The sequence below is a fragment of the Saccopteryx bilineata genome, chromosome 3 (genome assembly GCF_036850765.1).
Source record: "Saccopteryx bilineata isolate mSacBil1 chromosome 3, mSacBil1_pri_phased_curated, whole genome shotgun sequence".
NCBI classification, from domain to species: Eukaryota; Metazoa; Chordata; class Mammalia; order Chiroptera; family Emballonuridae; genus Saccopteryx; species Saccopteryx bilineata.
Window position 1 is genome coordinate 35,356,137 of NC_089492.1, and position 17,640 is coordinate 35,373,776.

Below are 17,640 nucleotides of genomic sequence, written 5' to 3' on the forward strand. Positions count from 1 at the left end.
CTTATATCTGAATATTCCCAGCAGCACTATTCACAACAGCCAAAAGGTTGAAACAATCCCAAACGCCCACTGATGAGTAAACAAAGTGCGATATATCCATACAATAGAATATTACTCAGTCATGAAAAGGATGGAGGTACAGACATATGCTATACTATGGATGAACTTTAAACACGTTTGCTAAGTGAGAGAAGACAAACCCAAAAGGTACATATCCTACAATCCCATTTATATGGACTACCTATTGAGACAGGAAGCACATTAGTGGTTGTCAGGGGATGGGAGAAGGGAGAATGAGGACTGACTAGGTTATGGAGACAGTTTGCTCTTGTAGCGATGAAATGTTCTGGCATTAGAGATAGAAAGACATTGTGACTATAAAGGCCACTAAATTGTATACTTTAAAATTGTTAATTTTATATTATGTGAATTATACTTCAATTTTTAAAAAAAGTAAAATGCAGAAGGTACAGACATATGAATAATCAGTCTCTCAGACAACTATTATGTCCCTTCAGACCACTCAGCCTATCACTATGAAATACACAGTATTTCCTAAAATACCTGTTGAACAGGGCCCTCCTCTCCATCAGATACTTAGGTGTCTTTCTGCTTTGTTTCACAAGAACCCCTACTCTGGGAGAAGTTCCTACTTTCCCTGACTTCTCAGAGACTACCAGAGAGCCTCAGAAACAAGAGTGAACTACATTCTCTGTTGGGAAATGCATGCATTCAACACATTTTTACTGAGGCTATCTACAAAGATGGGTATATGACACAAATACCTAGCAGGCTCACGACATTCCTTCTCCTGAGGAAAAACAGCAAATATATTTCCACTGGCAGATATGGTACCAATGAATATCTACAAATCCGCCTGACCCAGGTGGTGGCGCAGTGGATAGAGTATTGGACTGGGATGAGGAAGACCCAGGTTCGAGACCCCGAGGTCGCCAGATTGAGTGCGGGCTCATCTGGTTTGAGCAAAAAGCTCACTTGCTTGGGCCCAAGGTTACTGGCTCAGCAAGGGGTTATTTGGTCTGCTGAAGGCCCGTGGTCAAGGCACATATGAGAAAGCAATCAATGAACAACTAAGGTGTTGCAATGCTCAATGAAAAACTAATGATTGATGCTTCTCATCTCTCCGTTCCTGTCTGTCTGTCCCTGTCTAACCCTCTCTCTGACTCTCTCTGTGTCTCTGTAAAAAAAAAAAAAAAAAAAATCTACAAATCCTTTAGAAGATTCAACTCAGCAGTTTCCACTACGTATTTTGATATTATCCTATAGTTAGTACTCATTTATGACATCATTGAAAACCCCTTCCTAATCCCACGAATATTTACAAAAACTAAAATTAAATTCTGTGCTTTCGAGCTATACTCTGTGCTATTTAAAAAAGAACATTTACTGAACAGTAATAAATGGACCAGGAAACAAACATGAAGGTATTAGAGGTCAACTCATGGGGTAGTTAGAAATAAGTCAGAAAAGAGCAGCATTTGGTTTGGACGGAGTGAAAAAAGGTAATCATTCATGTAAAGTAAATAACTGAGGACACGTGTACACTTTGACACTATTCTTGAAGGAGGGAAAGAAAAATATCAAATTCCATTAAAAACTTCTAGAACTTAGAGGCAGGTGGCCTCAGATCAGGTTACCTGTTAATACTGTCATTTGCTATGTGGATTCCGCAGTCTATTTGCAACACTGTCTTATAATCAACATAAGCTTTCTGATACTGCTCCAAAGTTTCATAGGCCATTGCTCGTCGAAGAAGAGGTTTCAGTGAGAATGGATGAAGTTCCAAAGCCCTAAAAAAGACAAAAAGATTACACGTCCTTTGTTTTGAAAATAACCCTGTAACTCACACTAACTGAAGCACACACACTGCAGTACCGGACTCAAGCACACAGCTAACTGGTATTTCATCTTGGGGACCTGGCAACATACCAAAAGGCAAATCCTGAGTAGCAGAGGAATCAAATCTGTGTTTACTTCCTTTCTTTTAAACCAGTACCAAAGCACTTCGCATTTACTTACTCTCCCTCCACTGAGAATGAGTTCCCTGGTAGGAGGCAGTGTGCCTCCCCCCACCCTCATCCTCCCCTCCCCTCCCCTCCCCCTCATCCATGCAGCCTCACCCCCAGCACAGCCTCACTGGCCCCTACATCCTAACAGAGCCCACCATGGCACCAGGCAGAGCAGGTTTTCAACAGATTCTTGCTGAGGGATTAAAAGCAAAATTTTTATTTGCACGTATGTATTTAATAAAGGGACCTTAGCACAGAACCACAAAAACTCGCATTACTGTTTGAAAATTAGCTCTCTAAAATTTAATACAGTTCATTATGATTCATCTGCTGCTAAAGGGCTTCAACAATAATCAAGGAGAAGCATACAATTTCTTTAAGTCGTGATTTTCATCTTGTACTTACTTGTCTATCATGTATTTTCAATATCGCTAGGGATGTATTTCAAGGTTATGTTCCTTGGTTTTGATTGAAGTAACTGTTTAAAGCTACTTCACTACTTAATGTATTTCATTATATTCCAAAATAAAACATACAATGAAGACTGTATTTATGAATGAAAACTACTGTACTTAGTTTTAATAAAATTAAATGAAACTGCAAAGCAGTACTCCCTGCAGAGAACCTATGAAGAACCTTCTTTCTATACAACGCTGTGACGATTATGCATCACGTTGTCCACACTGGGGATTGCAGCTCCGTTTTTCTGGTTAACTCTTATGCTACAAGCCACTTATACATCAGATCATTAATTTGCTTCATGGGAAGCATGAGCAGAGACTGCTTAACTCTTTTTCCAATAGTCTTAAGAGAACTGCTGTCTATTCTTGTAGATTTTCTAATCTAATGTCACAACAAGCCAGCAAGGTAAATATTAATGTGTTCATTTTGCAGGTGAGGAAATGAAGCGACGCTTGGAGCAATCCGCCCATGTTAGTTCTTTTGAATTTAAGCTTCAGGAAGGCAAGGGCAGCACCTAGATCAACACCAGGGCGAGAGGATGCTCTTCAGAGCGTCCACGCCTTCTACACGAACACATACAAAAACACTACACATAAAGGAACCCGGTCATCTGCCACTCGGACTCCTTCCCAATTCTCCACAGTGCAGACACTCAATTACACACATGTGGGTGCGCCCCAACGTGGACCACAGGAGGTGCTCTAGAAATGTCATTAAACCTAATTAGCTTCATTTCTCTGAAAACGAACCAATTCTGCTCTGCCTCCGTGTCAGGACTGAGAGGATTTCTGTGATCCCCTTTGTGTTGTACTAGGTTTTAAACTCTTTTCTGTAATAGGTGTGCATTACTTTTGTAACCTGTGAAAGTTCTTTAAAAGTAAAATTAAAATCAAATAAAAACACTTAAACACTACAAAACAGACTTCTGGGCATCATGGTCTATCACCTGTACCACTGCCTTAAATCCAGCATAGTTTAATGTGTAGAGGATATTAACGACAGGCACATATAACTGCCCCATATTACAGACCTCCAAAGCCCCAGGCGCTGTTTATGAACTCAAGATAAACCTGAGGTAGGCTTGGCATCTACAATTGAGTAAGATGAGGTCATAAATATTTAGTACTCCCCATGCCTGTGAATGCAAGGCTTTTTCTCTTTAAACACAATCCTAAAAATAAACATAAGCTTATAAATGGAAATTCCACAAAGATAAAATAGAAAAAAATAAAGCATTCACTTCAAACACAGAGAACTTTTAAATCAGAGTTTATACGAAAGTTGAAGTATTGAAGTTTACACAGTTAAGACGCTAAAAAAAAGTCATATAATTTCAATTCTGACAGAGAGTTGCAAGGATGAGCAAAAGCAGGGAAGTACTAGACACCACTTACCTGTACTGAGTCTGTCAAAATATCCACAATGGAAAGTCACTGAAAGATTTTTAGTGTACTTCGGATAACCCAAAAAGTTTACCTGCTGGATGGGAAAAGTGGTGTGTGTGTGTGTGTGTGTGTGTGTGTGTGTGTGTGTGTTAAATTGATAAACAATTATGAGAATAAAAAGTAGTTTCTAGAATAAAGGTTTTAAAACTTTTACTTAGGCATCATATTCCTGTTTCATGTTCCACCTGGAAGCCTAAAATAGAGACACGCAGAGCTGGGGGGGCAGCTGGAGCCCCTCGGGCCCTGGCACTCCTCACCCTCTCTCTGTGCCCTAGGGAACAAGCCCAGGAAGTGCTCAGAGTAGGCCCCAGGAAGTTGGACACTTAAAATCAAATACTGTTCCCCCAAAATGCATAAAAAGTTATTTTTTAAGTAAATCTACAAAATTTATTTCATAGGCTTTCCTTTCTCTTTTATTTAGATTTTGCCCTGAGTTTTTCTTTTTCCACATTTGATTCCTGCTACTACCTGGGTTGCAAGAAAGGCTCATGGAACACAAAACAACTCTCCAAGGAGCAAAAATAATTAACTAAAAAACAGGTTTCCCTTACAATGTATGCAATCTTTCTCTTTCCTTCTTTATCTTCTTTCTTCTTAAGTGAGAAGCAGGGAGGCAGAGAGACAGACTCCCGCATGCGCCCAGACTGGAATCCACCTGGCAAGCCCACTATTGAGTGATACTCTGCCCATCTGGGGCCCTTGCTCCATTGCTAGGCAATCGAGCTACTTTAGTGCCTAAGGCAAGGCCATGGAGCCATTCTCAGCGCCCAGGGCCAACTTGCTCTAACTGAGCTATGGCTGCGGGAGAAGAAGAGAGAGCGATAGATAGATAGATAGATAGATAGATGATAGATAGATAGGAAGGAGGGGGAGGGAGAAAGGGAGGGGTGGAGAAGCAGATGGTCACTTTTCCTGTGTGCCCTGACTGGGAATTGAACCCAGGACATCCACACATCAGGCTGACAATCTACCACTGGGCCAACTGGCCAGGGCCTATGTAATCTTTCTAAAGTGAAAATAGTCATATTTCTCCTAATAAGTGATTCCTAGGTCATAAAATTTAAATATATCCATATTTAAACATGTTTGCAATAGCAAATCATGGTTTCTCTGGCACTGACACAGCTGGAGCATCAATCAGTGCTTGGGAGTAAGATCACCCCCATACCCTTTATGCTGGCACTCACTGCCAGAAGAAAACGTGTAAGCAGGTCGGTGTCTATGGAGGTCAGTGGTGACCAACAGAGCTGGATTCCTAGGCCTAGAAGACAACACTTACCCAAGAACACCTTCCCTAAGCCACCACCCACCTCCTTACCCAGCAGGTCATATCTCCCTCTAGACAAACCTCCATTCTAGCCTCCCTAAACACCATGGCTGAAGTCCATTCTTTAACCCTCATGGGTCTACAATGAAACAAGTTTTAACAAGAAAATGTCTTCCACCTTACACAATCCCACTTTAGGACAAAATGAATCCACCATTTTATAGAAGCTGTGTCTGTAGGGGTCCTGAGTTTATTAGAGTCCTGAATTCACTCATTGTAGGAACACCTAAGAAGTCTAAAGGGTAATATCTTAGCAATAGACACCTAAGCAGAAAGGTTTGAAGGGTAACAAAGCTGTGCCTTTGGGGATACTTATTTTTAAGCTGGTTATTAAGAAACAAGAGTCACCAGGCGGTGGTGCAGTGGATAGAGAAATGACCTGGTATGCTGAGGACACACATTCGAAACCCCAAGGTCACCAGCTTGAGCGCCAACTCATCTAGCTGGAGCATGGGGATTAAAGACATGACTCCAAGGTTGCTGGCTTGGGCAAGGGTCACTGGCTCAGCTGAAGCATCCCAGACAAGGCACCTGTGAGAAAGCAATCAACAAAGTGCCACAATGACAAGCTGATGCTTCTCATCTCTCTCCCTTTCCACCTGTCTGTCCCTGCTTGTCTCTCTCTCCCTCCCTCCCCCACCCTTTCCCTAAAGAAAAAAAAAAAAGTCAGAAAAAAGACTGTCACCCTCCTCCTTTTCCTGCCCAAGAGTTTCAGAGGAAAAACTGCTCCAGGAAAAAAATCTTAACATATTCAACTTAGCTTAATTTAAATTAAGTATGGTAGATGGGAAGGCCTCAAACAGGGGCCTGTTTACTGTGTCTCATTGTTTCTGGGTTGTCCAGCAAATATTTAGCTACCATGTGCATTCCACTCCTCCCTTCTTTGTCCAAAATAACATATACACCCAATTTTACCTTACCATCTTTGGAATTTCCATGTGTATGTGAATCTCCTATGTGCATGTATTAAAATTTGATTTTCTCTTGTTCATCTGCCTCTGTTAATTTGATTACTAGGCCAGCTAGAACTTAGAAGATGGAAAGAAGTTTTGGGGGAGTTTTTTTTTTTTTTTTGGCCCTCTCACAGGTTCCTGGCTCAAATCACAATGCGCCTGATATTCTGAAAATTCAAGTGGTCTGGTTAGTTAGTTATAGGCAGTGGTAAATGTTTAACAACCAGCTCTCCTCAGAAAAAAAAGCCGATATATGATCTGCCAATTTTCACGGTTTAGTACTTCAACCATGGCAGACTTCAAGCTACCCACTTGACTTCAACCAGCTCACAAAATCCTGAAAATGTAACAACAATTAGCTATTGTGAGCTAGCACAATAGTGGATAGAGTCTAAAGTCAGGCCAAAGTGAATATAAATAGTATTCACTTAAAATTTGAATATGTGAAATTGGCAAAAATTCTGAGTACCTCAAGATCTTCTTTTTAAAATGTAGACACAAATACTGACAAGTTTTTACCATATCATTAAACTGATACTACCAATGGAAAAAACTAATTGTTCAATATATAATTGTGGTGTTCACATAAATTGCTATCCAAACTAGGGCTTCTGAGAATGAAAGGAGATAATACCAGACAAAAATGTAAATCAGGACTCTTAAGGTCGAACTAGGACATATAACTTTTTATGTTTTAGATGTACTAATAGTAGCTTCTTTCCAAAGGGCTCCTGAGGAAGACACTACTTTAATTCATGTAAATATGTTCTTCTATCTCAGCACGTAACTGGCAGAGCACCACGGGTGACTACTGTGCTTAAGAAATGGAAAGCTGTATAAAACATGGTTCCTGGCCCTGGCCGGTTGGCTCAGCGGTAGAGCGTCGGCATGGCGTGCGGGGGACAAGGGTTCGATTCCCGGCCAGGGCACATAGGAGAAGCGCCCATTTACTTCTCCACCCCCCCCCCCTTCCTCTCTGTCTCTCTCTTCCCCTCCCGCAGCCAAGGCTCCATTGGAGCAAAGATGGCCCCGGAACTGGGGATGGCTCCTTGGCCTCTGCCCCAGGCGCTAGAGTGGCTCTGGTCTCAGCAGAGCTACGCCCCGGAGGGGCAGAGCATCGCCCCCTGGTGGGCAGAGCATCGCCCCTGGTGGGCGTGCCGGGTGGATCCCGGTCAGGCGCATGCGGGAGTCTGTCTGGCTGTCTCTCCCCACTTCCAGCTTCAGAAAAAAAAAAAACAAAAAAACATGGTTCCTGACCCAACAGCTTAAAATCCAACACAGTGGATAACACAAGGACCTACAGGTGAGAGTACAATACAAGCATTACAGACCTAAAGGCGACCCGGGAGGCTGAAGGTGACCAGGCAGGTGGAGAAGGTGGCCAGCTGAGCAGGAATTTCAGAGGACATTACAGACAGTGGACCAAATGGGAGCAAAAGCTTGTTCTTGGGGCAATATGGTGACCCAGGAGTTTACAAACACCTGTTTGAAACAGTCTGAATAAAACGGGGCTTCAGGAAAAGTTATTCTGATGCCACAAGGGATTGAAGGAGGCAGAGAGAATAGGGAGGTCTTCTCCAGTAGACCAGGACTGATATAAAAAGAGCATGAATCAAGGTGGCCGCAGTAGAAATGAAGAAGTTTGCACAATCTTCTATAACTGTCTTATGTGAAAGGGAAGAATTTGTGATTCTTTTATATATTAATCAACTAACATACCTTAAAACATCTTAAGAAATTAGTCGTGCAGAAAACTTAGGCCAGTAAATACACTGCACATTCACCACCCTGAAATGATAACCTCTTGACAACCCCGAAGCCAGCCGTTTACCTGTTGCAATCTTGAATGCAGCCACTGCAGTTTCCTTCCTTTAGGTAACATGCTGCTCTATTTGAATATAAGACACTTAGATCATCTCCACTTCCACTTCCTAAAATCACATTTAATATAACAGTTAAAATCCACCAGCAAAATCAAGTTCCTCAGAATTACTAGACAACCAAGGGCTCCAGTGGCACTGCAGTCCTACAGACTGCTGACAATGCAGAGCTCCGCGGAGCTGAGTGTGTCCGCAATGGCCAGAGGGGGAAAGCCCGCAAGGAACAAACGTGCCTCGCCCGGGCACAGACTACGGTATTCCGAGATACAGACAGCTCCGGTAGATCCAGGCTCCAGGCACTCACGCGCTCCGACACCAGGAAGGCATTACAGACGGAAACACCAAGCATTAAGGAGGTGGCGCTCGCCTCTACCGCGGGGACCCCGTGCCCCCCCCCCCCCACGCTCAGCCCGAGGGTTCGAGGGTTCGGTGGGGCCCACAGGGCGCAGCTCCTTTACCTGCCCGCTCCAGCTGTGCTATCGCCGCGGAGTACTTGAGCGCCGCCTCGGCGAACTGCCCGGTTTTGAACAGCTCATTGCCCTCGCTCTTCAGGCCGGAGGGGCCGACAGGAGCGGCGGGGGCGGGCGGCACACCGCCGGGCCCTGGGAACATATCGGCCGCGATGGGGTCCCGGGCGCCCCTCCCGCCGGCCGGGTGCCCGTTGGCACCGCCCCCAGTCGCCGGGACCCGCGGGCAGCCCCGCTTGTCCGTACCGGCCCCTGATGTGCGACCACGCCGCAGTGCGCCCTTCTCCGGCCGCTTGCCTGCCTCGCCTTTGCCCGTCAGCTTCTTCTGGATGTTGCCCATGGCGCACGGCTCTGTGGCGCGCGCGGATCCCGCCGGCGGTGCGGCCTCTGTGGGAAGTGGATGTGGGAAGTGAGTGTTTGCATCACCGGGAGAAACTACGCGGTGGCCGCAGGGGTGCCGGACGGGCGGAGGCGGGCTCCGGGCTGATGGGCGGGGCGGAGGGAAGCCCGGCGGGCACCGCCCCCTCGGGCGGAGTCAGCGGCTGCCACTCCTCCAGGGCGCCCACTCCAAGGATTTACCCCGGGGCGGGGCGCGTGTCCGAGCCTCTGACGCTTCCCAGGCTGTGGACAGAAGCCAATTCCGTATTTAACTCTTTTAAACACTGAAAGAATTGTGATTGAAAACTGGCATTCAAAATCATTCCCTTCATCAAAGCCTATAGGCAAAGATAGATCTTACAAAATATGTACTTTTCTTCCATTTACAATTTACGAGTGAATGAAGTTAATAAAACTTGACTACGATAATTGCACCCAACGTTAGGGTACCCATCCCTAATATTAAAGGGCTAGAAGAAAAAGGTCACTTGACAGAAAAATAAAGTCCAAGTGATTTTTAAGTCATTTAAAGTGAACTGAGCAGTCAAATAAAAATAAGCACCTAGTTTTTTAAAGTGAACCTTTAAAAGACAGTTTATTACAATACCTTATTCAAACTTTCAAATACTAATCATAGCCTTAATGATTACTGAATCCACTGTTTTTAAATATAAAATGATGCATAAATATTTCATTGATGATGTCATCAATATTTTATACAAGGCAATTCATCGTTTTGTTAAAGAAAAATACCACAGGCCCAAAATAGGGTCACTTGTACTAAAAGCTCAACAAACCTCGATTCAATACCTGATCCAATTGCAGTTTCAAACTCTCCCAGAAGCATAATCTTGACCAACCATTATGGAATTTTTTGGTCAAGCACCAGTAAGGTAATATAGTCAGTGGGTCCTCTCCATCCTCGACCCCTAGAAAGATAGGCAATAACTCTTCCCAATTCTTTCCACACAAAGAAAATAGTCCTGCCCCTAAATAGCCCTTCTTTTCTTTCAGAGCTCCCTTGCCCCACCCAACTTCCTATGAAAACCTTCTATTTTCTACAATTCCTGGGAGCCCCTTCTAGTTGCTAGATGAATTGCTGCCCAATTCATGAACTGCTTAATTAAAGCCAGTTATATCTTCAAATTTACTTGGATACATTTTGTTTTTTAACAACTTCAAAGCACTGTTAAAAAGCACTTAAATACAGAGACTTCCAAGCTTTTTCTTTCAACAAACAAATTTGATTTTTAATGGATATATTTTCCATTCTGTTTCATGAATGGTTAAGCCAGGATTTGAAGCATAAAGACAGAGGGAATAGAAAACCACAAGTATTTAAATGCAAATCAGCCTGACCTGGGCAGTGGCACAGTGGATAGAACACTGACCTGGGACCTTGAGGACCCACGTTCAAAACCCCCGAGGTCACTGGTTTGAGTGCAGGCTTACCCAGCTTGAGCACAGGATCACTGGCTTGAGTATAGGATCCTAGATATGACCCCAAGGTCACTGGCTTGAGCAAGGGGTCACTGGCTCAGCTGGAGCCCCCAGTCAAGGAACATATGAGAAAGCAATCAATGAACAACTAAAGTGCTGCAACATGTTGATGCTTCTCATCTCTCTCCCTCCCTGTCTGTTTCTCTCACTTAAAAAAAATGCAAATCAGTGGATGGTCACCTTAAGGTCAGCAGAGTTTAAAAACACACTAATAAATACAGTTTTCTCTACAGTGGAATAATGTCCAGTTTTGGATCTAATCATTAAAACAATAAAAAGATCTTATAGAGATAAATCCCCAGATTGGACCCAGTAGGATTATTAGAGCAGGGTTCCAGTCTTCATCTGGTATCAGCTATTCAAGTCCCCACACAGAACAAAAATGAATAGAAGCACAAGTCAGTGTCAGCAAAAAACAATGGAAAACTTAGTATTATTGTCCATTCCCTTGTATGTTATCCTCTCATGTCTGGCCAGTACTATTACTAAATAGCTGCATTTTAGAATTTAATATGGGTCAAGACCTTCACATACATTATCACTAATCTTCATACTGAGTAGTATCATCCCTGCTTTACAAATGAGGCAACAGAGAAAGGTACAGGGAAGTAGCTGAGGAATCTGCTCAAGCACAGAGAGCTAGAAATCCCAGCATAACTGGGATTCAAAGGAAATGAACTGAATGTACAGCCATACCTCTTTCCTTAAGATATAAATGTCCCTGAACAACTTTGCCAGTCTCTGTAAAGGTAAACAGAGGCCAGAACATGAAAGTCCTGTGAGTCCTGTTAGGTACCACACACTACTTATAGGACATTCCAGAGGAGTTGTTCAAGAGGTGGCTTTAAATGTCGATCAGGGGAGTGGCCCTATCTAGAGATAGAGTTGGGAGTTGCTGGCACACAAAGAAACATGGAAGTTTGGATGTGGACTGAGTCACTCACATCTTCCAAAGGAGAAATACTAATTCTTAAAGGTTGATCACAGAAAGAATTTCAAACGGAGAGGGAGTACTGAGAGGGGAGAAACCAGAAGAATGCAGGAGAAGGGGTCTGCAGGAATTACTGGCTCAACCAATTAAAGATTATCCACATCTTTAACTCTAACAGGAGACCTCTAACTGACTCCTGGAGACTCTTACAATACTTACAAGAGAAACAAGATTTCTAAATAGATATGGCCAGGGGTCCAGAAACTCCTTCCCCTTGCTGCCCCAAAGAAACTCCCCTGCTTCACCTTCAGCCACGAGGTACACATAGGACCCGTAAAAGGTATATAAGATGTAAGAAATCTAACTCCCGGGAGCTCGTGCTTTGGTGCTACTAGCCCACATGCTCCACCGGCTACTAATAAATTCTACTTTCTCCATTAAACTGTTTTGAATGTCTATCCTCTGTCAGCTGTAATTCCTGCAACAGTACCACCTAAAAATTAGAGAAAAACCTAGAGGGCACACTGCGTTAACAACTAAGAAGAAAGAGAATTTCAGGGAAGAAAGAGTCAGTAATAACAAATATCAAAGGAAAGAATGGCCAACAGTGTCACCTGCACAAAGACTAAAGAGAACCATTAGATCTAAAGACCACAGACCACAAGGACTTCAGTAGCCTTAGCGGTCATTTGGGTAGTTGGTAGATGCAAAAATCCTAACAAAATACAAGCAAAACAAATCCAGTAGCATATTAAAAGGATTATACACCATGACCAAGTAGGATTATCTCGGCAATAGAAGAATGGCTCAACAGTAAAAAAATCTATGCAACATACCACATTAATAGAACAAGGGGAAAACCACATGATCATACCTGAACTGAAAAGGCATTTGAAAAAATCCAACACACTTCCATGAAAAAAGAAAAACACTCAGAAAATGAGGTACAGAAGTGAAATCTCTCAACATAAAGTACATTTATGAAAAACTGACGGCTAACATCACACTGAGTGGTCAAGTCCTGAAAGAAGTTCCCACTGAAGATCGGGAGCAAGGTAAGGATGCTTTTTCTACCACAGCTACTCAACACTGTAGTGGCAGTTCTAACCTGATCAATTATGCAAGAAAAAGAAATAAAAGGCATCCATATGGGAAAGCAAGAAATAAAACTCTCTTCATAGATGATGTAAATATAGATATAGTCATTAGGAATACGTATATTTATAATAGTATAACAATTATATATTTGTTACATAATTTATAATTATATACTTAGATATATAAAATATACAAATGTAATTATAAGTATTATATATAGTATACATATATAAAATATAATTATAAGACAATTATATTTTATATACTATATAGTAATAGAATATAGTATAAAATATATAATTATAAGCAAGAGACAGACAGATGGGCACAGAGATGAGAAGACAGGGAGAGAGATGAGAAGCATCAGCTCTTTGTTGCAGCTCCCTTGTTGTTCACTGATTGCTTTCTCCTATGTGCCTTGATCGGGGGCTCCAGCTGAGCCAGCGACCTTGGATTCAAGCCAGGAACATTGGGCTTAAAGCCAGTAACCTTTGGCCTCAAGCCAGAGACCATGGGGTCATATCTATGATCCCATGCTCAGAGAGCCAGTGACCCCACGCTCAAGCTGGTGAGCCCACGCTCAAGCTGGAGATCATGGGGTTTCAAACCTGGGTCCTCAGTATCCCAGGGGACACTATCCACTGCACCACCACCTGGTCAGGCGACCTCACCAAAATTTAAAACTTTTATGCATCAAAGGATATAATGAAGAAAGTAAAAAGACAACCCACAGAATGGAAGAAATTACATGCAAATTATATATCTGATAAGGGTCTAGTATCCAGAATATGTAAAGAACACTTACAGTGCCATAATAAAAAGGCAAATAATCTAATTTTAAAATAGCAAAGGACTTGAATAAACATTTTTCCAGGGAAGATATACAAATGGCTAATAAATACATGAAAAAATGGTCTACAAACACAGTAAGTTATTAGACATGCAAATCAAAACCATAAGAAATTACCACCTCACGCCCACTAGGATGGCTATAATCAAAAAGGCAAAGCATAAGAAGAATGTGGAGAAACTGAAATCCTAACACATTGCTAGTGGAGATATAAAATGTGGTAGCCACTTTGAGAAACAGTCTGGCAGTTCCTTTAGAAGTTAAATATAGAGTTACAATATAACCCAGCATTCCACTCATAGGTATATACCCAAGAAAATGAAAAACATGTTCACACATAAATTTGTACCAGAATATTCATAGCAGCATTATTAATAGCCAAGAAGGGAAATGTTCATCAACTGATGAATGGATAAAGAAAAAGTGGTATTATCCATGGGCTGCTGCAACATGGACGAACCTTGAAAACATTAAGTTAAAAAAACTAGACACAAAAAGGTACATATTGTACGATTCCATTTATAAGAGATATTCAATTAGGCAAGTCCATAAAGACAGAAAGCAGACTAGTGGTGCGTCTTTCAACCACTAGTGACTAGGGGAACAGAAGCGACTGCTAATGTGTACGGGATTTCCTTTTGTGATGATAAAAATTTATGGATAAAGACAGTGGTGATGGTTGCACAACTTTTTGAATATACTAAAAACCACTGAATTTGAAAAGGATGAATTTTATGATATATGAATTATATCTTAATTTTAAAAAGGAGTGCTAATTTTACCTTCCCCTTGACAACAAAGGATACTCTATTTCTATCTTGAACAATTTAGTGGGAGAAAAAAAGGAATCTGTATTTAATTTTCATTTTTTATTAGCAATACAAAATTTATCGATCACTTAATTTCTTCACTAGTGACTTATCTGTTCATATGTTTTGTTCATTTTGGTACTGGGCTCTAACTTTTTCTTATTGTTTTGTAAAATCCCTTCATATGACAAGATTATCAACCCCTTACCATTTTTCCTAATTTATCATTTGCTTTTTGTTTTATGGCATCTGACTTATACAGGTTTTTCATTTTTACATAATCAAAATCATTCACCTCTCTCTTTATGATTTTGTCTATTATTTTAACTCTGAAATTCCCACCCTTCTGCTCTCCTGGACTCCCTGATTCTACGTCAAGAGAAATATTTACCTAATATTTTATTCTTCCATGAGTGACTGTTTCATTTTCTTTGAGGCTAGATGCTTACTTTCCTCTGATTACTTCTCAGAGACTCTATAAGGAGATAGAATAAATACCAAAGTCTGATAGCCACAGTTATATAATGATGGTCGCTTCTAAGTGTTTGTGAGGGAAGGAAAACAAATAGGTGGGGAATTTCTGAGAAGCTTACAAATACCCATCCCCAGATCTAATCAGCCTGTCAGATAGGCAGGTATTTCTTCATAATAGTCCTTAGAAGGTCAGTGAAGAAAACCTACCAATTTGTCTCCTCTCAGTATGTACCTGACCCAGAGCAGACACTCAGTTGTCAGCTGTTCAATCCATTGGTTATGCTGAACCTCAGTCTGGATGCAGTGGGCTTGGCCAACCCAGGCAGACCTCCCAGAAGAGCAGCATTATCAGTCAAGGTTACACCATACTAATTGCTGTATTTTCCATGGTCTTCAGAGCCCCCTGCACCATGCCCCATAGTGAATAACAATTCTTTCTGGGAATGTGGTGGAATGGGAAACCATGGGCAATGATTCCAACTCAGTAATCTCCCTCCAGACATTAACATTATTTTCCCAATAGTGACTTGACTTTATTCTGCCTTGTCTGAGGCTCCAGGACCTCTTTTTACATGTCATCTAACAATAGAACTTGGTAGAAGTAAGCATAAGCTAGCTCCAATGATTTATTTCATTTTAAAAGGACAACTACAGGGCTTCCAACAATTTATTCTACCTAATCTTGACTTCTTACCTGATAAAAGGGAACTAACTGGTTTTAAAATTTATATTCTTCTTATCAAGACATTTTTGTTTTCTGAATCTTATATAGTTTTATATATTCCCTAATTTATAAAATAATTATGGGGCATGAATGACAAAATCAGAAATGGTTCTATTAAAGCTCTTGCTTTTTAGAGATCTGAATGGAACTGTTGCTTCTCTTTGGGGCTCATCTTAGGGAGAAACATCTTACCATTCTGTTAAATGATATTATATTACACAATCCTGACTCAGATTCTAATTACAAGAGTACTATTACTGACTGTTTTTTTTAAATGATTAGCCCTTTCCTGTTTGTTTATCTCTATTTGTGAGGAGGGTCTTTTAACATCTTTTCTCCCCCAGCTTTATTGAGCTATAATTGGCACATAAAATTGTATAAGTTTAAGGTATACAATGTGATGATTTGATACACATAAGCATTGTGAAATAATTACCACAACAAGGTTATATATAAATTTCAAACCATTATGTTGTACATCTCAAACTAATATGTCAATTATATCTCAATAAAAAATTAACTCAGGACTTCTTGTCAAGATGGTGGTATAGGTTAATGCACTCAAATCTTCCTACAACCACATTAAAATTACAACTGAACTACAGAATAATCCTAATTCAGAACCACCTGAAATATAGCTGAATAGAAGTCCTACAACTAGGGATTTAAACAAGCCACATTGAGACTGGTAGGAAGGGCAGAGACCTGAAATAGGCTGGTCCCACCTGTGGTGGATAAAAATCAGGAGGGAGCCTAATCTGTGGTGGTGCAGTGGATAGAGCATTGACCTGGAATGGTGAGGCCCCCAGTTCAAATCCCTGGGCTTGCCCGGTCAAAACCAATACAAGAAACAGCTATGAGTTGATGCTTCCTGCTCCTCCCCCATACCTTTCTTTCTCTCTCTCTGCTCTCACTAAAAACAATCAATAAATAAAATATATTTTAAAAATCAGGAGAGTTTTCTACTCTGAGGAGGTTTCCTCTGAGAAGTGAGGGGTCCCAGCCCCACACCAGGCTCCACAGCCCAGGGGTGCCAGTGCCAAGAAGAGAAGTCCCAATAACTTCTGATGTGAAAAGCAGCAGGATGTGGCTGAGTGAGACAGAGAGCTGTGGGAGCCCCAGGCAGTTTCTCCTTAAGGGACAATGCACAGACTTACTTGGACTCACTGTCTCTGAGCCCCAGCAACAGGGCAGCAGCTTGAAAAGAACTAGGGATTGCGGTCATTCCAATAAATTCAATTAAAAATTAAAAAATAAAAATAAAAAAAGGGACATACAGGGAAGAATTAGATTGTCTGGCACAAGGCAAGAGCTGGGGACAGCTTTCTATCAGACAAAAGTACTGGCAGAGGCCACTGGTCCTTTTCTGAGAGCAGCCCCTAGCCCCAGAGCCAGCAGGAGTGCACCATATCTGAGTAGCCATCAACCTGGCTCACGCTGTTTGCCTGACGCAGGTGATTCCGAGCTTCTGCATCACTCAACTTGCGGGCCCACCCAAACCATTTCCAGAGGCTTTTCCATACACATGGCATGTCTTAGCTCATGCTTTGGACTTTCCTAAAATCTTTCAAACAGCAGCATCTGTCCTCTGCATACCCCATACCTTTTGCTAAGTGGCCTTAGAACTGGCACTAGTGGCAGCCAGCCTTGGTTCACAGGGTGGCCTCTCCTGGCACCTCCAAGTCCAGCACAAGTAGTGGCCATCTGCAGATCACTCTGTAATTCATGCCAGGTGGCCCCTGGCAGGGAACAGGTAACGGCTGACCTTGTACCTCCTGGGAGGACCTAGAGCCAGTGCACCGAGTAGACAGCTCAGACCATGCTAGATTACAGCACTACCACCTCCACAGTGACACACTCAAGGGGCAGACTTGGTGAGTGCCCAAGTCCCACTGAAGCACGTTCTGCTCCATAGGGTTGACTCCTGCACAGCAGCTACTCTGCTGTAGTCAAAGCCAGTCCTCCAAGCTGATCAGCCTATGGGTCAATCCCTTCCAATGATGCCAATAGTGATCAAAGCTCAACTACAACAGGACAGCACACACAGTTAGTACAGGGTCACACCTAGAGCACCCAGCTTGAGGGACTGGAGAGTCTGTGCCACTGGGCCCTACAGGACACCTACTATAGCAGGCCACACTACCAAGTCTGGGAGACATAGTAGCTTACCGAAACAAACAGAGGGAAGCAGCCAAAATGCAGAGACAAAGAAACATGTCCCAAATGAAATAACAGGAGCCATCTCCAGGAAAAGAACTATACAAAATGGAGGCAATCTACCAGATACAGAGTTCAAAACACTGGTTATAAGG

General features: G+C 42.1%; 2 protein-coding genes across 4 annotated transcripts in view; one reads left to right on the forward strand and one right to left on the reverse strand.

Moving 5' to 3' along the window:
* Positions 1 to 17,640, forward strand: part of LOC136329571 (DNA-directed RNA polymerases I, II, and III subunit RPABC4-like) — a 387,759-nt gene that overhangs the window by 310,584 nt on the left and 59,535 nt on the right. The gene's annotated exons all lie outside the window — the stretch shown is intronic.
* Positions 1 to 17,640, reverse strand: part of SPAG1 (sperm associated antigen 1) — a 124,216-nt gene that overhangs the window by 19,156 nt on the left and 87,420 nt on the right. For all 3 annotated transcript variants that reach the window (XM_066265951.1, XM_066265952.1, XM_066265953.1), the window contains 3 exons: positions 8,556 to 8,951; positions 8,049 to 8,148; positions 1,659 to 1,811 (listed from right to left, as the gene is read on the reverse strand). In XM_066265951.1, coding sequence (XP_066122048.1) covers positions 1,659 to 1,811; positions 8,049 to 8,148; positions 8,556 to 8,951 — 649 coding nt within the window. The remainder of the gene's footprint in view (positions 1 to 1,658; positions 1,812 to 8,048; positions 8,149 to 8,555; positions 8,952 to 17,640) is intronic.